This window comes from Panulirus ornatus, chromosome 46, assembly GCF_036320965.1.
Source record: "Panulirus ornatus isolate Po-2019 chromosome 46, ASM3632096v1, whole genome shotgun sequence".
Classification (NCBI taxonomy): Eukaryota; Metazoa; Arthropoda; class Malacostraca; order Decapoda; family Palinuridae; genus Panulirus; species Panulirus ornatus.
The window spans coordinates 25,685,711-25,713,099 of record NC_092269.1 but is presented as its reverse complement, the minus strand read 5'-3'; the positions used below and the strand labels follow the sequence as shown (position 1 = coordinate 25,713,099).

At 41.6% G+C, this 27,389-nt stretch overlaps 1 protein-coding gene across 1 annotated transcript in view; it reads right to left on the bottom strand.

Annotated features, from left to right (window-relative positions):
• LOC139763338 (roundabout homolog 1-like) overlaps positions 1–27,389 on the bottom strand; it is a 192,274-nt gene that overhangs the window by 42,668 nt on the left and 122,217 nt on the right. Inside the window, exon 5 of the mRNA XM_071689358.1 lies at positions 4,716–5,294. Within this exon, the coding sequence (XP_071545459.1) occupies positions 4,716–5,294 (579 nt within the window). The remainder of the gene's footprint in view (positions 1–4,715; positions 5,295–27,389) is intronic.

The window sequence follows — 27,389 nt, the reverse complement described above, 5'->3', positions numbered from 1 at the left end:
ATGTGCGCGAGGTAGCGCTAGGAAAAGACAATCAAGGCCACATTCGTTCCCACTCAGTCTCTAGCTGTCATGTATAATGCACCGAAACCAGAGCTCCCTTTCCACATCCAGGCCCCACCAAACTTTCCATGGTTTACCCTAAACGCTTCACATGCCCTGATTCAATCCATTGACAGCATGTCGATCCCGGTATACTACATCGTTCCAATTCACTCTATTCGTTGCCCGCCATTCACCCTCCTGCATGTTCAGGCCCGATCACTAAATATCTTTTTCATTCCATCTTTCCATCTCCAATTTGGTCTCCCACTTCTCCTCGTTCCCTCCACCTCCGACACATATATCCTCTTGGTCAATCTTTCCTCACTCATTCTCTTCCTGTTACCAAACCATTTCAAAACACCCTCTTCTGCTATCTCAACCACTCTCTTTATATTACCACACATCTCTCTGACTTTCATTACTTACTCAATCAAACCACCTCACACCACATATTGTCCTCAAACATCTCATTTCCAGCACTTTCACCCTCCTTCGCACAACTCTATCCATAGTCCACGTCTCGCAACCATATATCATTGTTGGAACCTCTATTCCTTCAAACATATTCATTTTTGATCTCTAAGACAACGTTTTCGACTTCCACACATTCTTCTACGCTCCCAGGACTTTCGCCCCCTCCCCCAACCTATGATTCACTTCCGCTTCCATGGTTCCATCCGCTGCCAAATCCACTCCCAGATATCTAAAACACTTCGCTTCCTCCAGTTTTTCTCCATTCAAATCTACCAATTGACTTGTCCCTCAACCCTACTGTACCTAATAACCTTGCTCTTATTCACATTTACTCTCAGCTTTCTTCTTTCACACACTTTACCAAATTCATTCATCAGCTTTTGCAGTTTCTCAAACGAATCAGCCATCAGCGCTGTATCATCAGCGAACAACAACTGACTCACTTCCCAAGCTCTCTCATCCACAACATACTGCATACTTGCCCCTCTTTCCAAAACTCTTGCATTCACCTCGCTAACAACCCCGTCCATAAACAAATTAAACAACCATGGAGACATCACGCACCCCTGCTGCAAACCCAAATTTACTGAGAACGAATCACTTTCCACTCTTCCTACACGTACACATGCCTTATATCCTCGATAAAAACTTTTCACTGCTTCTAGCAACGTGCCTCACACACCATATGTTCTTAATACCTTCCACAGAGCATCTCTATCAACTCTATCATATGCCTTCTCCAGATCCATAAATGCTACATACAAATCCATTTGCTTTTCTCAGCATTTCTCACATACATTCTTCAAAGCAAACACCTGATCCACACATCCTCTACTACTTCTGAAACCACACTGCTCTTCCCCAGTCTGATTGATGCTCTGTACATGCCTTCATCCTCTCAATCAATACCCTCCCATATAATTTCCCAGGAATACTCAACAAACTTATACCTCTGTAATTTGAGCACTCGCTTTTATCCCCTTGACCTTTGTACAATGGCACTATGCAAGCATTCCGCCAATTCTCAAGCACCTCACCATGAGTCATACATACATTAAACAATCTTACCAACTAGTCAACAATACAGTCACCCCTTTTTTAAAAAATTCCATTGCAATACCATCCAAACCCGCTGCCTTGTCGGCTTTCAATTTCCGCAAAGCTTTTACTACCTCTTTTCGGTTTTCCAAATCATTCTCCCTAACCACCTCGATCAAAACACCCTATATCTGCCACTCTATTATCAAGCACATTCAACAAACCTTCAATATACTCACATCATCTCCTTCTCACATCAACACTACTTGTTATCACCTACCCATTAACCCCCTTCACTGATGTTCCCATTTTTTCCCTTGTCTTACGCACTCTATTTACCGCCTTCCAAAACATCTTTTTATTCTCCCTAAAATCTAATGATATTCTCTCACCCCAACTCTCATTTGCCCTCTTTTTCACCTCTTGCACCTTTCTCTTTACCTCCTGCCTCTTTCTTTTATACATCTCCCAGTCATTTGCATTTTTTCGCTGCAAAAATCGTCCAAATACCTCTCTCTTGTCTTTCAATAATAATCTTACTTCTTCATCCCACCACCCTTTCTAATCTGCCGACCTCTCACGCTTCTCATGCCACAAGCATCTTTTGTGCAAGCCATCACCGTGTCCCTAAATACATCCCATTCCTCCCCCATTCCCCTTACGCCCTTTGTTCTCACCTTTTCCCATTCTGTACTCAGTCTCTCCTGGTACTTCCCAAGCTTACTTACTCTCACCACTCTTTTCACCCCAACATTATCTCTTCTTTTCTGAAAACCTTTACAAATCTTCACTTTCGCCTCCACAAGATAATGATCAGAGATTCCTCTAGTTGCACCTCTCAGCACATTAACATCCAAAAGTCTCTCTTTCGCGCGCCTATCAATTAACACATAATCCAATAACACACACACACACAAGCACACATACACACACACACACACACACACACACACACACACACACATATATATATATATATATATATATATATATATATATATATATATATATATATATATATATATATATATGTACAGAGCATCAGATTGGGGAAGAGCAGTGTGGTTTCAGAAGTGGTAGAGGATGTGTGGATCAGGTGTTTGCTTTGAAGAATGTATGTGAGAAATACTTAGAAAAACAAATGGATTTGTATGTAGCATTTATGGATCTGGAGAAGGCATATGATAGAGTTGATAGAGATGCTCTGTGGAAGGTATTAAGAATATATGGTGTGGGAGGCAAGTTGTTAGAAGCAGTGAAAAGTTTTTATCGAGGATGTAAGGCATGTGTACGTGTAGGAAGAGAGGAAAGTGATTGGTTCTCAGTGAATGTAGGTTTGCGGCAGGGGTGTGTGATGTCTCCATGGTTGTTTAATTTGTTTATGGATGGGGTTGTTAGGGAGGTGAATGCAAGAGTTTTGGAAAGAGGGGCAAGTATGAAGTCTGTTGGGAATGAGAGAGCTTGGGAAGTGAGTCAGTTGTTGTTCGCTGATGATACAGCGCTGGTGGCTGATTCATGTGAGAAACTGCAGAAGCTGGTGACTGAGTTTGGTAAAGTGTGTGAAAGAAGAAAGTTATGAGTAAATGTGAATAAGAGCAAGGTTATTAGGTACAGTAGGGTTGAGGGTCAAGTCAATTGGGAGGTGAGTTTGAATGGAGAAAAACTGGAGGAAGTGAAGTGTTTTAGATATCTGGGAGTGGATCTGGCAGCGGATGGAACCATGGAAGCGGAAGTGGAGCATATGGTGGGGAAGGGGGCGAAAATTCTGGGAGCCTTGATGAATGTGTGGAAGTCGAGAACATTATCTCGGAAAGCAAAAATGGGTATGTTTGAAGGAATAGTGGTTCCAACAATGTTGTATGGTTGCGAGGCGTGGGCTATGGATAGAGTTGTGCGCAGGAGGATGGATTTGCTGGAAATGAGATGTTTGAGAACAATGTGTGGTGTGAGGTGGTTTGATCGAGTAAGTAACGTAAGGGTAAGAGAGATGTGTGGAAATAAAAAGAGCGTGGTTGAGAGAGCAGAAGAGGGTGTTTTGAAATGGTTCGGGCACATGGAGAGAATGAGTGAGGAAAGATTGACCAAGAGAATATATGTGTCGGAGGTGGAGGGAACGAGGAGAAGAGGGAGACCAAATTGGAGGTGGAAAGATGGAGTGAAAAAGATTTTGTGTGATCGGGGCCTGAACATGCAGGAGGGTGAAAGGAGGGCAAGGAATAGAGTGAATTGGAGCGATGTGGTATACCGGGGTTGACGTGCTGTCAGTGGATTGAATCAAGGTATGTGAAGCGTCTGGGGTAAACCATGGAAAGCTGTGTAGGTATGTATATTTGCGTGTGTGGACGTATGTATATACATGTGTATGGGGGTGCGTTGGGCCATTTCTTTCGTCTGTTTCCTTGCGCTACCTCGCAAACGCGGGAGACAGCGACAAAGCAAAAAAAAAAAAAAAATATATATATATATATATATATATATATATATATATATATATATATATATATATATATATATATATATTTCTGACCTGTAACGCTAAATTTAGCAGATCTAGCAATTTTCCGTAATTTCATGAACGTGAAGGTGGAAAAAAATAGTGTATCCAATGGAAAGGTAACAGATACCATCGTTTAAAACTGCTGGTTATATGCAAGAGGAAGGCTGCCTCCGATTAATATAAATATTTGCTTATGGGCCATGACAAATGTACGTAATGACATCTTATAAGCAGTAATGAGATCTTATTAGCACCATCCCAGACTGTAACTTATTCCATTAAGTGATGATGGACTTATATGTAGTGTATGGAGCGACCCTGCGTTGTCATACTGTTGTGAAAAGGAGACAGTAGTCCTTTTTTTTCATACCTTCTGCCGGATAGACAGTGAACGTGACCTCTGCTTCCGTGTGTATGTAGCATATGGTGTTGGCATTACTTCCTATATAGGGGACGTCAGTGTTTAGGAAAGGGACCTTGCTATCAGCTAACATCACCTAAGATACTCTAATAAGTCTAAGTATTGCAAATGTATTACAAACTAGGGCTTATGCACATTTCTATCCACTTATTTAGTACCGAGGAACCTGCGTTGTTCTTCGCTCGATTACGCATGGTGTGGAGAACACCACGATCGAACTGTGCTTGAGACCAGAAAACTTACTCATGACGATGAGCTGTGAGGGCGAGGATTCCCTAACACCTGCGGCGTTGCGGGCAAGACACACATAGGTGGCGCTGTCTTCCTGGGTGGCCTCGGTGATGACCAGGTCGCCCGCTTCAATGACGGCGACGCGGCTCGAGTTAGTCACCTGATGGCCGTCCCTCAACCAGCTCAGCTCCGGTGGCGGAGAGCCCTTAGGTGGCCGGCAGGGCAAAACCAGCGAGGAGCCGACGCGAGTCTTTACTACAGGCTCCGCTTGCCTCTGGAAGTCGTACGCGATCATAGCAACGGTCAGCGTCGCGTTATGGGATCGCGTGGCGCCATATCTATTGGAAGCAACGCACCAATATGTGCCGGCGTCGCTGTCCCTCTTGGTGGTCGTGACACGGAGGAAAAAGAGGGACCCTGAGGGCAGGAGAAACCGGTGGGAGCGGGAGTCTTGCTGCGAAGTGGCCACCTCCTCACCGTCACGAAACCACTTGATGTTGGCGGCCTCTGAGGCGGCACAGTTCAGGGTGGCGGGATCGTTCCGGCGAGCCACAATGCTAGTGGGATGTTCCTTGATCACTGGAGGTCCTCCTGCGGGAACAAGATTACACGTTAGTCGCATATTTCACTTGTGATCTGTGCCGGTGTCCCAGGTAAAATTCACTGGGCACCCCATGCTCATCCTGTGAGCGGTAGCGCAAAAGGTTTATAGGGGTCACAAAGGGTCTTAGTCAGACCCTAGCGGGTTGATATTACATAAGATGTTACAATTCGTATTTTAGTACATACATTGCATAGTTCCATGTGGTCTGTTTTACCGAATAGATGCAAAAAATGGATCCAAACTTAAAGTTCCAGGTGTTATCAACAATAAGGTGTTGCGAGGTTCATTACAGGGTTTGTTTAGATCTGTCCCTAAATATAGGCCTCCGTGAGCATGACAAAGCTAATGCTTTAGCCAAACTTGAACTTAGTAAAGGTGACATCGAAAAATATTTCACTTAGTGAAGTTCTTTCCCTCCAACACTCAATCATCCACAGTTCAGCCTGGGACCATGCTCGGTTGTCCCTCTCTTGCTCAGTCAGACTGTCTGAGAACACAGTCCACTAGACGACGTATCCACCGTAGCCAATGGTTGACAGACCTGTCAGTAAGGTAGGCATACATAGGTAAGGTGGATCACATGGAAGTAGAGGGGAAAGTTGTGGATTCATAAGAAAAAAAATTCTGCAAGAAGAAAAATATGGGTTTTCTTCGCCAAACATCTTTAGCTCCCTCGAGATCAAAATTCATAGATAAGGAATTAAAAACGCGTACTTATAAAAGAAATCTAAAGCTGAAAATCTGTTTATTCGTAAGTGAAGCAGGGTTAATTTTATACAAATACACTTCAATAAAGTATTTCTGAAATCTGAAAGTAATTGAATAACTGCTTCAGATCCAAAGGAAATTATATGATATTATAATTGCTGTAGTTTTCAACTGTAGGTGCTATAGTAATGACGTTTTAGATACATCTGAATATTGCGAAAAGTTTAAAGACAAATATTTCAACAACTTATCTAATCCATGAATGATGAAAGCGATAGATTATTATTTCACCCATCAGCGCAAAATCTAGTGTTTATCCCAGATTCAGTAGTTTCCCGTTAAACTGTTATAGCAAACGTCTTTCAAGCACAGAACATTATTTCCTCATAGAAACTAGCCAATTATGTGCTGTTCATCCGCATGTTTCATGTTGATCACATGATAAGTGCATAATAGCTCGGATTTCATTGGCCTAACCAACAGAGGGACAGCTCATCTCCCAGTCACATTTGAGTGATCTTCGAGGAATAGTGTCATATCATATGTTTATTTTCATCAGCCACAGTACGAGGCAAGCAACTAAGTGCCCAGTATTTGGTCAGCCAGAACAACTGAAGTAAACTGTGCAACCAACATATGAAGATTTGATGAAAGCATGTCAGTTGGAGGAAACTTATTATTCTCTGCTTCAAAGGAACAAGCATTTTCATGTATTCGTGATGTAGTTAGTAACTTCGTTATGTAAATCTGAGTCAGCATTAATTCCTATTGTAATCAAAAAATCTTATTAAAGATATGATCAATAATTATCACACAAACATGAGAAACTTTTACATCACTCTAAACATATGAAAGATACTGTCCGTCTAATATCAAGTGAAGCTCAATAAATTTCAGAACCCAGTAAAAGCGGTCTTTTTGATATTGCTGCCTGTAAATGTCCAGACGTGAACTCTTGTATTGTCATGCTATAAAGTTTCTAGAAATAAACATGAATATCTGATCAAAGGTCAGAGAGAGAGAGAGAGAGAGAGAGAGAGAGAGAGAGAGAGAGAGAGAGAGAGAGAGAGAGAGAGAGAGAGAGAGAGAGAGAGAGAGATGACAACTGGAGGTGTAGACCGTCATGAAAACTTAAGGGTCAGGAAAAGGTCTGAACGCAATAATAAGGATAAACATAAACAAGATAATCATCTTCATCTCTCGTGGTTCTTCCTTCACCTTCAGAATCTGAGACAAACTCAACTATAAGAAACAGAGTTACCTCCTCCTGGTACCAAGAGAAATTTCAATAAAAAGAAATTGACTTCTAATCTCTCAGCTGTAGCAACCGCTTGTGACAGACCAGGCGTGACAGACAGGGTAGCAGGAGCTACCAGTTCACTACTGCAGGATATACGACGGTGAAATTGATGAAAGCAATACCAGTTAAGTTACTGAGACAATGAATTCATTCTTCACTATGATCTCTGCTGCAATGGAAGCTAGCAACTATCGTCGAAACCTTGAATTTTCCAGTTATCCTCGATCTATGTTCGTGGATGTACGTACGCACGGTGAAAGAAAAGAAAAAACCGAATAGATTTTTGTGTGAAATGATATGACATCACAGACGAAGGATTTATAAAAACGCCCATAGATCTGGCCTCACACTGATAGCCCTTTTCTCGTGATATTTTAACATATCGATCACAAGACAAATTTTCTGCCATTTACCATAGTACACGTTAGACTGATGTCATATCTAGATGTACATAATTATAAATACTGTAGATATTTTAATACATTTCCCTCACAATTATGCTTGCCAACCTACCGATACAACACATGTCGCACTGATCCGTCATGACCATAGTTATCGTTCACATCCGGGAAGATACTTTTTTCATTTTCTTGTGTAAAATCATCTATTCTTCTATCGTAGTTCCAATGTAAGTATTTAAAAGCTCTTCAAGAAAATTAGACTTTCAGTAATTAACTGCAAGCATCCCTCGTTCTGAAGCATACCCTGGCCGGCAGGAATAAAAACCAACGTAGGAGCTTTCCTTTCAGAAAAAAATCATATATATATATATATATATATATATATATATGCAAGAGGTGAAAAAGAGGGCAAATGAGAGTTGGGGTGAGAGAGTATCATTAAATTTTAGGGAGAATAAAAAGATGTTCTGGAAGGAGTGCGTAAGTCCGTAAGTGCGTAAGACAAGGGAGCAAATGGGAACTTCAGTGAAGGGCGCAAATGGGTAGGTGATAACAAGTAGTGGTGATGTGAGAAAGATATGGAGTGAGTATTTTGAAGGTTTGTTGAATGTGTTTGATGATAGAGTGGCAGATATAGGGTGTGTTGGTCGAGGTGGTGTGCAAAGTGAGAGGGTTGGGGAAAATGATTTGGTAAACAGAGAAGAGGTAGTAAAAGCTTTGCGGAAGATGAAAGCCGGCAAGGCAGCAGGTTTGGATGGTATTGCAGTGGAATTTATTAAAAAAGGGGGTGACTATTATTGACTGGTTGGTAAGGTCATTTGATGTATGTATGATTCATAGTGAGGTGACTGAGGATTGGCGGAATGCGTGCATAGTGCCATTGTACAAAGGCAAAGGGGATAAGAGTGAGTGCTCAAATTTCAGAGGTATAAGTTTGTTGAGTAATCCTGGTAAATTATATGGGAGGGTATTGATTGAGAGGGTGAAGGCATGTACAGAGCATCAGATTGGGGAAGAGCAGTGTGGTTTTAGAAATGGTAGAGGATGTGTGGATCAGGTGTTTGCTTTGAAGAATGTATGTGAGAAATACTTAGAAAAGCAAATGGATTTGTATGTAGCATTTATGGATCTGGAGAAGGCATATGATAGAGTTGATAGAGATGCTCTGTGGAAGGTATTAAGAATATATGGTGTGGGAGGAAAGTTGTTAGAAGCAGTAAAAAGTTTTTATCGAGGTTGTAAGGCATGTGTACGTGTAGGAAGAGAGGAAAGTGATTGGTTCTCAGTGAATGTAGGTTTGCGGCAGGGGTGTGTGATGTCTCCATGGTTGTTTAATTTGTCTATGGATAGGGTTGTTAGGGAGGTGAATGCAAGAGTTTTGGAAAGAGGGGCAAGTATGAAGTCTGTTGTGGATGAGAGAGCTTGGGAAGTGAGTCAGTTGTTGTTCGCTGATGATACAGCGCTGGTGGCTGATTCATGTGAGAAACTGCAGAAGCTGGTGACTGAGTTTGGTAAAGTGTGTGAAAGAAGAAAGTTAAGAGTAAATGTGAATAAGAGCAAGGTTATTAGGTACAGTAGGGTTGAGGGTCAAGTCAACTGGAAGGTAAGTTTGAATGGAGAAAAACTGGAGGAAGTAAAGTTTTTTAGATATCTGGGAGTGGATTTGGCAGCGGATGGAACCATGGAAGCGTAAGTGGATCATAGGGTGGGGGAGGGGGCGAAAATCCTGGGAGCCTTGAAGAATGTGTGGAAGTCGAGAACATTATCTCGGATAGCAAAAATGGGTATGTTTGAAGGAATAGTGGTTCCAACAATTTTGTATGGATGCGAGGCGTGGCCTATGGATAGAGTTGTGCGCAGGAGGGTGGACGTGCTGGAAATGAGATGTTTGAGGACAATGTGTGGTGTGAGGTGGTTTGATCGAGTAAGTAACGTAAGGGTAAGAGAGATGTGTGGAAATAAAAAGAGCGTGGTTGAGAGAGCAGAAGAGGGTGTTTTGAAATGGTTTGGGCACATGAACAGAATGAGTGAGGAAAGATTGACCAAAAGGATATATGTGTCGGAGGTGGAGGGAACGAGGAGAAGTGGGAGACCAAATTGGAGGTGGAAAGATGGTGTGAAAAAGATTTTGAGTGATCGGGGCCTGAACATGCAGGAGGGTGAAAGGAGGGCAAGGAAAAGATTGAATTGGATCGATGTGGTATACCGGGGTTGACGTGCTGTCAGTGGATTGAATCAGGGCATGTGAAGCGTCTGGGGTAAACCATGGAAAGCTGTGTAGGTATGTATATTTGCGTATGTGGACGTGTATGTATATACATGTGTATGGGGGTGGGTTGGGCCATTCTTTCGTCTGTTTCCTTGCGCTACCTCGCAAACGCGGGAGACAGCGACAAAGCAAAAAAATAAAATATCATATATATATACATATATACATATCTATTATCTATTTTTTTTTTTTTGCTTTGTCGCTGTCTCCCGCGTTAGCGAGGTAGCGCAAGGAAACAGACGAAAGAATGGCCCAACCCACCCATATACACATGTATATACATACACGTCCACACACGCAAATATACATACCTATACATCTCAATGTACACATATATAAACACACACAGACATATACATATATACACATGTAAACAATTCATACTGTCTGCCTTTATTCATTCCCATCGCCACCTCGCCACACATGGAATAACAACCCCCTCCCCCCTCATGTGTGCGAGGTAGCGCTGGGAAAAGACAACAAAGGCCCCATTCGTTCACACTCAGTCTCTAGCTGCCATGTAATAATGCACCGAAACCACAGCTCCCTTTCCACATCCAGGACCCAGAGAACTTTCCATGGCTTACCCCAGACGCTTCACATGCCCTGGTTCAATCCATTGACAGCACGTCGACCCCGGTATACCACATCGTTCCAATTCACTCTATTCCTTGCACGCCTTTCACCCTCCTGCATGTTCAGGCCCCGACCACTGAAATCTTTTTCACTCCATCTTTCCACCTCCAATCTGGTCTCCCACTTCTCCTCGTTCCCTCCACCTCTGACACATATATCCTCTTTGTCAATCTTTCCTCACTCATTCTCTCCATGTGACCAAACCAATTCAAAACACCCTCTTCTGCTCTCTCAACCACACTCTTTTAATTTCCACACATCTCTCTTACCCTCACATTACTTACTCGATCAAACCACCTCACACCACACATTGTCCTCAAACATCTCATTTCCAGCACATCCACCCCTCTGCGCACAACACTAGTGTATCCATAGCCCATGCCTCACAGCCATGCAGCATTGTTGGAACCACTATTACTTCAAACACACCAATTTTTGCTTTACGAGATAATGTTCTCCACTTCCACACATTCTTCAAGGCTCCCAAAATTTTCGCCCCCTTCCCCACCCTATGATTCACTTCCGCTTCTATGGTTCCATCCGCTGCCAAATCCACTCCCAGATATCTAAAACACTTCACTTCCTCCAGTTTTTCTCCATTCAAACTTACCTCCCAATTGACTTGACGCTCAACCCTACTGTAACTAATAACCTTGCTCTTATTCACATTTACTCTTAACTTTCTTCTTTCACACACTTTACCAAACTCAGTCACCAGCTTCTGCAGTTTCTCACATGAATCAGCCACCAGCGCTGTATCATCAGCGAACAACAACTGACTCACTTCCCAAGCTCTCTCATCCATAACAGACTGCATACACGCCCCTCTTTCCAAAACTCTTGCATTCACCTCCCTAACAACCCCATCCATAGACAAATTAAACAACCATGGAGACATCACACACCCCTGCCGCAAACCTACATTCACTGAGAACCAATCACTTTCCTCTCTTCCTACACGTACACATGCCTTACATCCTCATGCCTTACATTCATATGCACTTTATTCGTATTCATATACCTTCGCGTTGTACAGTTAGGTTCGGTAAAACGCTATCAGCTGGCTATGTGCGTCTGTTCGGAAATAACCAGTATAGACCCCGTTGCTCACCATTGTGAGACGAAGGGTATTCGAGTACTTAGCATTTCGAATAGTTGTTTCCTATCATACAGTCCCATAGCCTAGCGTAACGTTAGCATGCCTGCCTCTTGCACAGAGGTCCCGGGTTCGATCCTGGCTGTTGGAGGTTTGTATGTTCCGTGAAGGTGCGCGTTCATCTGCACTTTATTCGTATTCATATACCTCCGCGTTGTACAGTTAGGTTCGGTAAAACGCTATCAGCTGGCTATGTGGGTCTTTTCGGAAATAAGCAGTATAGACCTCGTTGCTCACGATTGTGAGAAGAAGGGTATTCGAGTACTTAGTATTTCGAATAGTTGTTTCCTATAATACAGTCCCATAGCCTAGCGTTTACATGCCTGTCTCTTGCACAGGGGTCCCGGGTTCAATCCTGGCTGTTGGAGGTTTGTATGTTCTATGAAGGTGCGCGTTCATATGCACTTTATTCGTATTCATATACCTCCGCGTTGTACAGTTAGGTTCGCTAAAACGCTATCAGCTGGCTATGTGCGTCTGTTCGGAAATAACCAGTAAAGACCCCGTTGCTCACCATTGTCGGACGAAGGGTATTCGAGTACTTAGTATTTCGAATAGCTGTTTCCTAAAATACAGTCCCATAGCCTAGCGGTTCGCATGCTTGCCTCTTGCACAGGGGTCCCGGGTTCGATCCTGGCTGTTGGAGGTTTGTATGAGATATATATATATATATATATATATATATATATTTACCAAATGGCGTCCTAGCTTCGTCTCTTCGATGTATATCAATTGACTGTTATATTTCTCTCTTGTGTCTCCCGTGATGATGTGATTATTACAGGAAAGTGCACTTGGGAACTTTTCGTGTCTCATTTTCCCCGTGGACTCATAGGAATATCTTGATCACGCGCAAAATTGTGATCCTTTCCAATATATATATATATATATATATATATATATATATATATATATATATATATATATATATATATATATATATATATATATATATATACATATATATTGGGGATTATATATATATATATTGGGGATTGGGGAGAAAGAATACTTCCCACGCATTCCTCGTGTCGTAGACGCGACTAAAGGGGACGGGAGCGGGGGGCTGGAAACCCTATCCTCCTTGTATTTGAACTTTCTAAAAGGGGAAACAGAAGAAGGAGCCACGCGGAGAGTGCTCATCCTCCTCGAAGGCTCAGACTAGGGTGTCTAAATGTGTGCGGATGTAACTAAGATGAGAAAAAAGGAGAGATAGGTAGTATGTTTGAGGAATAGAACCTGGATCTTTTGGCTCTGAGTGAAACGAAGCTCAATGGTAAAGGGGAAGAGTGGTCTGAGAATATATTGGGAGTAAAGTCAGGAGATAGTGAGAGGACAAGAGCAAAGGAACGAGTAGCACTACTCCTGAAACAGGAGTGGTGGAAGTATGTGATAGAGTGTAAAGTAAACTCTAGATTGATATGGCTAAAAGTAAAAGTGGATGGAAAGAGAGGGGTGATTATTGGTGCATATGCACCTGGGCATGACAAGAAAGATCATGAGAGGCAAGTCTTTTGGGAGCAGCTGAGTGAGTGTATTAGTAGATTTGATGCACGAGTCCGGGTTATAGTGATGGGTGATTTGAATGCAAAGGTGAGTAATGTGTCAGTTGAGGGAATAACTGGTGTACATGGGATGTTCAGTGTTGTAAATGTAAATAGTGAAGAGCTTGTAGATTTATGTGCTGAAAAAGGACTGGTGACTGGGAATACCTGGTTTAGAAAGAGAGATATAAGTAGGTATAAGTATACATATGTAAGTATAAGTATACATATGTAAGCAGGAGGGATGGCGAGAAAGCATTATTGGATTTCGTGTTCATTGATAGGCACGCGAAAGAGAGACTTTTGGATGTTAATGTGCTGAGTGGTGCAACTGGAGGGATGTGTGATCATTATCTTTTCGGGGCGAAGGTGAAGATTTGTAGAGGTTTTCAGAAAAGAAGACAGAATGTTGGGTGAAGAGAGTGGTGAGAGTAAGTGAGCTTGGGAGGAGACTTGTGTGAGGAAGTACCAATACCATTCTGAGTACAGAATGGAAAAAAAGGTGAGAACAAAGAACGTAAGGGGAGTGGGGGAGGAATGGGATGTATTTAGGGAAGCTGTGATGTCTTCCGTAAAAGATGCTTGTAGCATAAGAAGCGTAGGAGGCGGGCAGATTAGAAAGGGTAGTGAGTGGTGGGATGAAGAAGTAAGATTATTAGTGAAAGAGAAGAGAGAGGCATTTGGACGATTTTTGCAGGGAAATAATGCCAAATAACTGGGAGATGTATAAAAAGAAAGAGGCAGGAGGTAAAGAGAAAGGTGGAAGAGGTGAAAAAGAAGGCAAAAAGACAGTTGATGTGAAAGAGTATCATTAACTTTTATGGAGAATAAAGAGATGTTTTGGAAGGAGGTAAATAAAGTGCGTAAGACAAAGGAACAAATGGGAACTTCAGTGAAGGGGGCTAATGGGGAGGTGATAACAAGTAGTGGTGATGTGAGAAGGAGATGGAGTGAGTATTTTGAAGGTTTGTTGAATGTGTTTGATGATAGAGTGGCAGATAGAGGGTGTTTTTGTCGAGGTCTTGTGCAAAGTGAGAGGGTTAAGGAGAATGATTTGATAAACAGAGAGGAGGTAGTAAAAGCTTTCCGGAAGATGAAAGCCAGCAAGGCAACAGGTTTGGATGGCATTGCAGTGGAATTTATTAAAAAGGGGGTGACTATAATGTTGAATTGTTCGTAAGATTATTTAATGTATGTATGACTCATGGTGAGGTGCCTGATGATTGGCGGAATGCTTGCATAGCGCCATTGTACAAAGGCAAACGGGATAAAAGTGAGTGCTCAAATTACAGAGGTACAAGTTTGTTGAGTATTCATGGGAAATTACATGGGAAGGTATTGATCGAGAGGGTGAAGGCATGTACAAATCATCAGACTGGGGAAGAGCGGTGTGGTTTCACAAGGTGGTAGAGGTTGTGTGGATCAGGTGTTTGCTTTGAAGAATGTATGTGAGAAATACTTAGAAAAGCAAATGCATTTGTATGTAGGACTTATGGATCTGGAGAAGGCATATGATAGAGTTGATTCAGATGCTCTGTGGAAGGTATTAAGAATATATGGTGTGGGAGGAAAGTAGTTAGAAGCAGTGAAAAGGTTTCATCGAGGATGTAAGGCATGTGTATGTGTAGGAAGAGAGGAAGGTGATTGGTTCTCAGTGAATGTGGGTTTGCGGCAGGGGTGCGTGATGTCTCCATGGTTGTTTAATTTGTTTGTGGATGGGGTTGTCAGGGAGGGGAATGCAAGAAATTTGGAAAGAGGGGCAAGTATGCAGTCTGTTGTGGATGAGTGAGTTTGGGAAGTGAGTCAGTTGTTGTTTGCTGATGATACAGCGCTGGTGGCTGATTCATTTAAGAAACTGCAGAAGCTGGTAAATGAGTTTGGTAAAATGTGTGAAAGAAGAAAGTTGAGAGTAAACGTAAATAAAAGCAACGTTATTAGGTACAGTATGGTTGAGAGCTTAATTGGGGGGTAAGTTTGAATGGAGAAAAACTGGAGGAAATGAAATGTTTTAGATATCTGGGAATGGATTTGGCAGAAACCATGGAAGCGTAAGTGAATCATAGGATGGAGGAGGGGGCGAAAGTTCTGGGAGCGTTGAAGAATGTGTGGAAGTCGAGAACATTGTCTCAGAAAGCAAAAATGGGTATGTTTGAAGGAATAGTGGTTCCAACTACCTAATAACCTTGCTCTTATTCACATTTACTCTCAGCTTTCTTCTTTCACACACTTTACCAAACTTAGTCTTCAGCTTCTGCAGTTTCTCACCCGAATCAGCCACCAGCTCTCTATCATCAGCGAACAACAACTGACTCCTTTCCCAAGCTCCGTTTCCTGGCGCTATCTCGCTGACGCGGGAAACGGGAATGAGAATAACAAGTATATGAAATACTCATGTGCTTATAACCACGAGAAAAATGAAATACGATAAGATCCCACGTGCACTTTCGTGTAATGATCTCATCGTCAGGGGAGACACAAGAATGAGATAAAAGACTTATGTTGGGCAGAATGATAAGGATCATTACGTTAGACTTAAAAAGCATAAATATAGTATAAGAACGGGACAAGAATCGATTGCTTTGTTTGTTCATATTAAAAGCTATGACCATTGTACTGACAGGAGTAACGCTAATTCAGTTGTCAACTGCAACTCCTTTACTACGAAAAATATCACTGAATCTTCTCTCATTATATATACATATATATATATATATATATATATATATATATATATATATATATATATATATATATATATATATATATATATATATATATATATATATATATATATATATATGTATATATATATATATATATACATATATATATATATATATATATATATATATATATATATATATATATATATATATATATATATATATATATATATATATTTTCTGAAAACCCATACAAATCTTCACCTTAGCCTCCACAAGATAATGATCAGACATCCCTCCATTTGCACCTCTCAGCACATTAACATCCAAAAGTCTCTCTTTCGCACGCCTGTCAATTAACACGTAATCCAATAACGCTCTCTGGCCATCTCTCCTACTTACATAAGTATACTTATGTATATCTCGCTTTTTAAACCAGGTATTCCCAATCATCAGTCCTTTTTCAGCACATAAATCTACAAGCTCTTCACCATTTCCATTTACAACACTGAACACCCCATGTATACCAATTATTCCCTCAACTGCCACATTACTCACCTTTGCATTCAAATCACCCATCACTATAACCCGGTCTCGTGCATCAAAACCACTAACACACTCATTCAGCTGCTCCCAAAACACTTGCCTCTCATGATCTTTCTTCTCATGCCCAGGTGCATATGCACCAATAATCACCCACCTCTCTCCATCAACTTTCAGTTTTACCCATATTAACCGAGAGTTTACTTTCTTACACTCTATCACATACTCCAACAACTCCTGTTTCAGGAGTATTGCTACTCCTTCCCTTGCTCTTGTCCTCTCACTAACCCCTGACTTCACTCCCCAGACATTTCCAAACCACTCTTCCCCTTTACCCTTGAGCTTCGTTTCACTCAGAGCCAAAACATCCAGGTTCCTTTCCTCAAACATACTACCTATCTCTCCTTTTTTCACATCTTGGTTACATCCACACACATTTAGGCACCCCACTCTGAGCCTTCGAGGAGGATGAGCCCTCCCCGCGTGACTCCTTCTTCTGTTTCCCATTTTAGAAAGTTAATACAAGGAGGGGAGGATTTCTGGCCCCCCGCTCCCGTCCCCTCTAGTCGCTTTCTACGACACGCGAGGAATACGTGGGAAGTATTCTTTCACCCCTATCCCCAGGGATAATATACATATATATATACATATACACATACACACACATACACACACACACGCACACATACACACACACACACACACATACATATATATACATATGAAAAATGTAAGAAACAATTAGAAAACTGAAACTTCTAGCTTGAAATGAATGAAAAAAAATGAATGTCACATAATGGTTCAACCTCTGGCTATGGAAAAAAGGAAATGTATAATTTATTTACACAAATGTCAATAGCAGTTTTCATCAATTTAACCACTGTATCAATAAGCTTCAATGTCTAAGCTACATTTTTTCAGAAAAGAAGAGTGAATGTTGGGGTGAAGAGGGTGGTGAGAGTAAGTGAGCTTGAGAAGGAGACCTGTGTGAGGAAGTACCAGAAGACACTGAGTACAGAATGGAAAAAGGTGAGAACAATGGAAGCAAGGGGAGTGGGGGAGGAATGGGATGTATTTAGGGAATCAGTGATGGATTGCGCAAAAGATGCTTGTGGCATGAGAAGAGTGGGAGGTGGGTTGATTAGAAAGGGTAGTGAGTGGTGGGATGAAGAAGTAAGAGTATTAGTGAAAGAGAAGAGAGAGGCATTTGGACGATTTTTGAAGGGAAAAAATGCAATTGAGTGGGAGATGTATAAAAGAAAGAGACAGGAGGTCAAGAGAAAGGTGCAAGAGGTGAAAAAAAGGGCAAATGAGAGTTGGGGTGAGAGACTATCAGTAAATTTTAGGGAGAATAAAAAGATGTTCTGGAAGGAGGTAAATAAAGTGCGTAAGACAAGGGAGGAAATGGGAACTTCAGTGAAAGGCGCAAATGGGGAGGTGATAACAAGTAGTGGTGATGTGAGAGGGAGATGGAGTGAGTATTTTGAAGGTTTGTTGAATGTGTTTGATGATAGAGTGGCAGATATAGGGTGTTTTGGTCGAGGTGGTGTGCAAAGTGAGAGGGTTAGGGAAAATGATTTGGTAAACAGAGAAGAGGTAGTGAAAGCTTTGCGGAAGATGAAAGCCGGCAAGGCAGCAGGTTTGGATGGTATTGCAGTGGAATTTATTAAAAAAGGGGGTGACTGTATTGTTGACTGGTTGGTAAGGTTATTTAATGTATGTATGACTCATGGTGAGGTGCCTGAAGATTGGCGGAATGCGTGCATAGTGGCATTGTACAAAGGCAAAGGGGATAAGAGTGAGTGCTCAAATTACAGAGGTATAAGTTTGTTGAGTATTCCTGGTAAATTATATGGGAGGGTATTGATTGAGAGGGTGAAGGCATGTACAGAGCATCAGATTGGGGAAGAGCAGTGTGGTTTTAGAAGTGGTAGAGGATGTGTGGATCAGGTGTTTGCTTTGAAGAATGTATGTGAGAAATACTTAGAAAAGCAAATGGATTTGTATGTAGCATTTATGGATCTGGAGAAGGCATATGACAGAGTTGATAGAGATGCTCTGTGGAAGGTATTAAGAATATATGGTGTGGGAGGAAAGTTGTTAGAAGCAGTGAAAAGTTTTTATCGAGGATGTAAGGCATGTGTACGTGTAGGAAGAGAGGAAAGTGATTGGTTCTCAGTGAATGTAGGTTTGCGGCAGGGGTGTGTGATGTCTCCATGGTTGTTTAATTTGTTTATGGATGGGGTTGTTAGGGAGGTAAATGCAAGAGTTTTGGAAAGAGGGGCAAGTATGAAGTCTATTGTGGATGAGAGAGCTTGGGAAGTGAGTCAGTTGTTGTTCGCTGATGATACAGCGCTGGTGGCTGATTCATGTGAGAAACTGCAGAAGCTGGTGACTGAGTTTGGTAAAGTGTGTGGAAGAAGAAAGTTAAGAGTAAATGTGAATAAGAGCAAGGTTATTAGGTACAGTAGGGTTGAGGGTCAAGTCAATTGGGAGGTGAGTTTGAATAGAGAAAAACTGGAGGAAGTGAAGTGTTTTAGATATCTGGGAGTGGATCTGGCAGCGGATGGAACCATGGAAGCGGAAGTGGATCATAGAGTGGGGGAGGGGGCGAAAATTCTGAGGGCCTTGAAGAATGTGTGGAAGTCGAGAACATTATCTCGGAAAGCAAAAATGGGTATGTTTGAAGGAATAGTAGATCCAACAATGTTGTATGGTTGTGAGGCGTGGGCTATGGATAGAGTTGTACGCAGGAGGATGGATGTGCTGGAAATGAGATGTTTGAGGACAATGTGTGGTGTGAGGTGGTTTGATCGAGTAAGTAACGTAAGGGTAAGAGAGATGTGTGGAAATAAAAAGAGCGTGGTTGAGAGAGCAGAAGAGGGTGTTTTGAAATGGTTTGGGCACATGGAGAGAATGAGTGAGGAAAGATTGACCAAGAGGATATATGTGTCGGAGGTGGAGGGAACGAGGAGAAGAGGGAGACCAAATTGGAGGTGGAAAGATGGAGTGAAAAGGATTTTGTGTGATCGGGGCCTGAACATGCAGGAGGGTGAAAGGAGGGCAAGGAATAGAGTGAATTGGAGCGATGTGGTATACCGGGGTTGACGTGCTGTCAGTGGATTGAATCAAGGCATGTGAAGCGTCCGGGGTAAACCATGGAAAGCTGTGTAGGTATGTATATTTGCGTGTGTGGACGTGTGTATGTACATGTGTATGGGGAGGGTTGGGCCATTTCTTTCGTCTGTTTCCTTGCGCTACCTCGCAAACGCGGGAGACAGCGACAAAGTATAAAAAAAAAAAAAAATACATAAGTATACGTATGTAAGTAGGAGAGATGGCCAGAGAGCGTTATTGGATAACGTGTTAATTGACAGGCGCGGGAAAGAGAGACTTTTGGATGTTAATGTGCTGAAAGGTGCAACTGGAGCGATGTCTGATCATTATCTTCTGGAGGCTAAGGTGAAGATTTCTATGGGTTTTCAGAAAAGAAGAGTGAATCTTTGGGTGAAGAGGGTGGTGAGAGTAAGTGAGCTTGGGAAGGAGAATTGTGTGAGGAAGTACCAGGAGAGACTGAGTACAGAATGGAAAAAGGTGAGAACAATGGAAGTGAGGGGAGTGGGGGAGGAATGGGATGTATTTAGGGAATCAGTGATGGATTGCGCAAAAGATGCTTGTGGCATGAGAAGAGTGGGAGGTGGGTTGATTAGAAAGGGTAATGAGTGGTGGGATGGAGAAGTAAGACTATTAGAGAAAGACAAGAGAGAGGCATTTGGACGATTTTTGCATTGAAAAAATGCAATTGAGTGGGAGATGTATAAAAGAGAGAGACAGGATGTCAAGAGAAAGGTGCAAGAGGTGAAAAAGGGGGCAAATTAGAGTTGGGGTGAGAGAGTATCATTAAATTTTAGGGAGAATAAAAAGATGTTCTGGAAGGAGGTAAATAAAGTGCGTAAGACAAGGGAGCAAATGGGAACTTCAGTGAAGGGCGCAATTGGGGAGGTGATAACAAGTAGTGGTGATGTGAGAAGGAGATGGAGTGAGTATTTTGAAGGTTTGTTGAATGTGTTTGATGATAGAGTGGAAGATATTGGGTGTTTTGGTCGAGGTGCTGTGCAAAGTGAGACGGTTAGGGAAAATGATTTGGTAATCGGAGAAGAGGTAGTAAAAGCTTTGCGGATGATGAAAGCCGGCAAGGCGGCAGGTTTGGATGGTATTGCAGTGGAATTTATTAAAAAAGGGGGTGACTGTATTGTTGACTGGTTGGTAAGGTTATTTAATATATGTATGACTCATGGTGAGGTGCCTGAGGATTGGCGGAATGCGTGCATAGTGCCATTGTACAAAGGCAAAGGGGATAAGAGTGAGTGCTCACATTACAAATGTATAAGTTTGTTGAGTATTCCTGGTAAATTATATGGGAGGGTATGGATTGAGAGGGTGAAGGAATGTACAGAGCATCAGATTGGGGAAGAGCTGTGTGGTTTCAGCAGTGGTAGAAGATTTGTGGGTCAGGTGTTTCCTTTGAAGAATGTATGTGAGAAATACTTAGAAAAGCAAATGGATTTGTATGTAGCATTTATGGATATGGAGAAGGCATATGATAGTGTTGATAGAGATGCTCTGTGGAAGGTATTAAGAATATATGGTGTGGGAGGCAAGTTGTTAGAAGCAGTGAAAAGTTTTTATCGAGGATGTAAGGCATGTTTACGTGTTGGAAGAGGAAAGTGATTGGTTCTCAGTGAATGTAGGTTTGCGGCAGAGGTGTGTGATGTCTCCATGGTTCTTTAATTTGTTTATGGATGGGTTTGTTAGGGAGGTGAATGCAAGAGTTTTGGAAAGAGGGGAAAGTATGAAGTCTGTTGTGTATGAGAGAGTTTGGGAAGTGAGTCAGTTGTTCTTCGCTGATGGTACAGCGCTGGTGGCTAATACATGTGAGAAACTGCAGAAGCTGGTGACTGAGTTTGGTAAAGTGTGTGAAAGAAGAAAGTTAAGAGTAAATGTGAATAAGAGCAAGGTTATCAGGTACAGTAGGGTTGACGGTCGAGTCAATTGGGAGGTAAGTTTGAATGAAGAAAAACTGGTGGAAGTAAAGTGTTTTAGATATCTGCAAGTGGATCTGGCAGCGGATGGAACCATGGAAGCGGAAGTGAATCATAGTGTGGGGGAGGGGGTGAAAATTCTGGGAGCCTTGAAGAATATGTGGAGGTCGAGAACATTATCTCGGAAAGCAAAAATGGGTAGGTTAGAAGGAATAGTGGTTCCAAGAATGTTGTATGGTTGCGAGGAGTAGGGCTATGGATAGAGTTGTGCGCAGGAGGATGGATGTGCTGGAAATGAGATGTTTGAGGACAATGTGTGGTGTGAGGTGGTTTGATCGAGTAAGTAACGTAAGGGTAAGAGAGATGTGTGGAAATAAAAAGAGCGTGGTTGAGAGAGCAGAAGAGTGTGTTTTGAAATGGTTTGGGCACATGGAGAGAATGAGTGAGGAAAGATTGACCAAGAGGATATATATGTCGGAGGTGGAGGGAACGAGGAGAAGTGGGAGACCAAATTGGAGTTGGAAAGATGGAGAGAAAAAGATTTTGAGTGATCGGGGCCTGAACATGCATGAGGGTGAAAGGAGGGCAATGAATAAAGTGAATTTGATCAATGTGGTATACCGGGGTTGACGTGCTGTCAGTGGATTGAATCAGGGAATGTGAAGCGTCTGAGGTAAACCTTGGAAAGTTGTGTGGGGCCTGGATGTGGAAAGGGAGCTGTGGTGTCGGGCATTATTTCGCGGCAGCTGGAGACTGAGTGTGAACGAATGGGGCCTTTGTTGTCTTTTCCTAGTGCTATATATATATATATATATATATATATATATATATATATATATATATATATATATATATATATATATATATATATATATATATATTTGTGTGTGTGTGTGTGTGTGTGTTTGTTTGTGTATGTGAATGTCGTTTGCGGGAGGGGTGCGTGATGTCTCTATGGTTGCTTAATTTGTTTATGTATGGGGTAGTTAGGTAGGTGAATGCAAGAGTTTTGGAGAGAGGGGCAAGTATGCAGTCTGTTGTGGATGAGAGGGCTTGGCAAGTGAGTTAGTTGTCGTTTGCTGATGATACAGCGCTGGTGGCTGATTCGGGTGAGACTCTGCAGAAGTTGGTGACTGAGTTTGGTAAAGTATGTGAAAGAAGAATGCTGAAAGTAAATGTGAACAAGAGCAAGGTTGTTAGGCTGAGTAGGGTTGAGGCACAAGTTAATTGGGAGGTAGGTTTGAATGGAGAAAAACTGTAGGAAGTGAAGTGTTTTAGATATCTAGGAGTGGATTTAGCAGCGGATGGAACCAAGGAAGCGAAAGTGAGTCATACGGTGGGCGAGTCGGCGAAGGTTCTGGGTGCGGTGAAGAATGTGTGGAAGGCGAGAGCATTATCTCGGAGAGCAAAGATGGGTATTTTTGAAGGAATAGTGGTTCGAACAATGTTATATGGTTTCGAGGCATGGGTTAATGATAGGGTTGTGCAGAACAGGGTGGATGTGTTGGAAATGAAATGTTTAATGACAATATGTGGTGTGAGGTGGTTTGATCGAGTAAGCAATGAAAGGGTAAGAGAGATGTGTGGAAATAAAAAGAGTGTGGTTGAGAGAGCAGAAGAGGGTGTATTGAAATGGTTTAGTCACATGGAGAGAATGAGTGAGGAAAGATTGACAAAAAGGATTTATGTGTCATATGTGGAGGGAACGAGAAGTGGGAGACCAAATTGTAGATGGGAGGATGGAATGAAAAAGATTTTGAGCAATCGGGGGCTGAACATACAGGAGGGTGAAAGACGTGTAAGGAATAGAGTGAATTGGAACTATGTGGTATCCCGGAGTCGACGTGCTGTCAGTGGATTGAACCAGGGTATGTAAAGCTTCTGGGTAAACCATGAAAAGTTTTGTGGGGCCTGGATGTGGAAAGGGAGCTGTGGTTTCGGTGCATTATTACATGACAGCTAGAGACTGAGTGTGAACGAATGTGGCCTTTGTTGTCTTTTCTAGCGCTTCCTTCCTCGCGTGCTTGGGGAGGGGGTGCCATTTTTTGTGTGGCAGGGTGGCGACGGAAATGGATGAAGGCAGCAAGTATGAATATGTACATGTGTATGTATAATTGCATATGTCTGTCTATGTATATTATTGTATACGTTGAGATGTATGGGTATGTATATGTGCGTGTGTGGACGTGTATGTATATACATGTGTATGTGGATGGGTTGGGCCATTCTTTCTTCTCCTTCCTTGCGCTAAATCGCTAACGCAGGAAACAGCGACTAAGTATGACTATGATGAAAAAAAGAAGTATCAATATATATATATATATATATATATATATATATATATATATATATATATATATATATATATATATATATATATATATATATATATATATATATATATATATATTCGCCAGCAATGGTAGCTGTGAATCCTTATGGCACGTGAGCAGCTGCACAGAAAAGAGAGGTGCATGAGGGTGGAGCCACCTAATATGTGTACAGACAAGTGGACACATGGTGGCCATGACCGTATATAACGTATCGATCAATGGGAGGAAGTTATGACATATACACCGCATCGTGTGACAATGGTTATAAATATGATATGATCGCATATTGCTTGCAGGTAAGACCAATGATCGGGCTCTAACATATAGCTTTAGAACTCGAGTCTATGAAAAATAAAATGTAACTTGTCGCTCGGTTATGGAGATGGGGTGTAACGATTCTCATAACAGAAAATGGCGTGGGGGTGATTGCGGACGTACCCGGCGAAACTCCGTTTAATAACGCAAAATTGCCGGATGTTTGTGGCCTGTGGTAGTACCACCCTAGAAGTGTTAGTCTGGTGCACCACCACATCGAAGTCATGCATGTTTTGAGATGTTACTTCAAGCTTAGATATAAAGTGATCAGAATAGAGAAAGTTGTAAGGCATACGACGTATGTTTCAAGTTTTACTTCACAAGTAAGGGATATATATATATATATATATATATATATATATATATATATATATATATATATATATATATATATATATATATATATATATATATATATATATATATTTTTTTTTTTTAAACTATTCGCCATTTCCCGCGTTAGCGAGGTAGCGTTAAGAACAGAGAACTGGGCCTTTGAGGGAATATCCTCACCTGGCTCCCTTCTCTGTTCCTTCTTTTGGAAAATTAAAAGAAAAATAATGAGAGGGGAGGATTTCCAGCCCTCCGCTCCCTCCCTTTTTGTCGCCTTCTACGAAACGCAGGGAATACGTGGGAAGTATTCTTTCTCCCCTATCCCCAGGGATATATATATATATATATATATATATACATATATATATATATATATATATATATATATATATATATATATATATATATATATATATATATATATATATATATATATATATATATATATGTATATATATATATATATATATATATATATATATATATATATATATATTCCTAGGAGTTCACGGGGAAAATTAAACACGATGACTTCCCAAGTGCACTTTCGTATAATAATCACATCGTCAAGGGAGGTACAGGAATGAGATAGATGTGGAACAGTCAAATGATATAAAAGGAAGAGAAGTAGCTGAGGCGGCATTGGTAAGTAAGCGTTACCAGATGGTGATGTTCGGGTCAGGAAAATTTTATTATGTAGACAAGAAAGGGAACTCTTTACAAATCTTGCCTACAACAGAGCTATCCAGTTTGTAAATAACTTCGCTAATATCAATGATACAATATATATATATATATATATATATATATATATATATATATATATATATATATATATATATATATATATATATATATATATATATATATATATATTTTGAAGTATTTTGAAGGTTTGTTGAATGTGTTTGATGATAGAGTGGCAGATATAGGGTGTTTTGGTCGAGGTGGTGTGCAAAGTGAGAGGGTTAGGGAAAATGATTTGGTAAACAGAGAAGAGGTAGTGAAAGCTTTGCGGAAGATGAAAGCCGGCAAGGCAACAGGTTTGGATGGTATTGCAGTGGAATTTATTAAAAAAGGGGGTGACTGTATTGTTGACTGGTTGGTAAGGTTATTTAATGTATGTATGACTCATGGTGAGGTGCCCGAGGATTGGCGGAATGCGTGCATAGTGCCATTGTACAAAGGCAAAGGGGATAAGAGTGAGTGCTCAAATTACAGAGGATAGGGGAGAAAGAATACTTCCCACGTATTCCCTGCGTGTCGTAGAAGGCGACTAAAAGGGAAGGGAGCGGGGGGCTGGAAATCCTCCCCTCTCGTTTTTTTTTTTTTAACTTTCCAAAAGAAGGAACAGAGAAGGGGGCCAGGTGAGGATATTCCCTCAAAGGCCCAGTCCTCTGTTCTTAACGCTACCTCGCTATCGCGGGAAATGGCGAATAGTATGAAAAAAAAAAAAAAAAAAAAAAGTTTGTTGAGTATTCCTGGTAAATTATATGGGAGGGTATTGATTGAGAGGGTGAAGGCATGTACAGAAAATCAGATTGGGGAAGAGCAGTGTGGTTTCAGAAGTGGTAGAGGATGTGTGGATCAGGTGTTTGCTTTGAAGAATGTATGTGAGAAATACTTAGAAAAGCAAATGGATTTGTTGTAGCATTTATGGATCTGGAGAAGGCATATGATAGAGTTGATAGAGATGCTCTGTGGAAGGTATTAAGAATATATGGGGTGGGAGGAAAGTTGTTAGAAGCAGTGAAAAGTTTTTATCGAGGATGTAAGGCATGTGTACGTGTAGGAAGAGAGGAAAGTGATTGGTTCTCAGTGAATGTAGTTTTGCGGCAGGGGTGTGTGATATCTCCATGGTTGTTTAATTTGTTTGTGGATGGGGTTGTTAGGGAGGTGAATGCAAGAGTTTTGGAAAGAGGGGCAAGTATGAAGTCTGTTGGGGATGAGAGAGCTTGGGAAGTGAGTCAGTTGTTGTTCGCTGATGATACAGCGCTGGTGGCTGATTCATGTGAGAAACTGCAGAAGCTGGTGACTGAGTTTGGTAAAGTGTGTGGAAGAAGAAAGTTAAGAGTAAATGTGAATAAGAGCAAGGTTATTAGGTACAGTAGGGTTGAGGGTCAAGTCAATTGGGAGGTGAGTTTGAACGGAGAAAAACTGGAGGAAATGAAGTGTTTTAGATATCTGGGAGTGGATCTGGTAGCGGATGGAACCATGGAAGCGGAAGTGGATCATAGGGTGGGGGAGGGGGCGAAAATTCTGGGGGCCTTGAAGAATGTGTGGAAGTCGAGAACATTATCTCGGAAAGCAAAAATGGGTATGTTTGAAGGAATAGTGGTTCCAACAATGTTTTATGGTTGCGAGGCGTGGGCTATGGATAGAGTTGTGCGCAGGAGGATGGATGTGCTGGAAATGAGATGTTTGAGGACAATGTGTGTTGTGAGGTGGTTTGATCGAGTGAGTAACGTAAGGGTAAGAGAGATGTGTGGAAATAAAAAGAGCGTGGTTGAGAGAGCAGAAGAGGGTGTTTTGAAGTGGTTTGGGCACATGGAGAGGATGAGTGAGGAAAGATTGACCAAGAGGATATATGTGTCGGAGGTGGAGGGGGCAAGGAGAAGAGGGAGACCAAATTGGAGGTGGAAAGATGGAGTGAAAAAGATTTTGTGTGATCGGGGCCTGAACATGCAGGAGGGTGAAAGGAGGGCAAGGAATAGAGTGAATTGGAGCGATGTGGTATACCGGGGTTGACGTGCTGTCAGTGGATTGAATCAAGGCATGTGAAGCGTCTGGGGTAAACCATGGAAAGCTGTGTAGGTATGTATATTTGTGTGTGTGGACG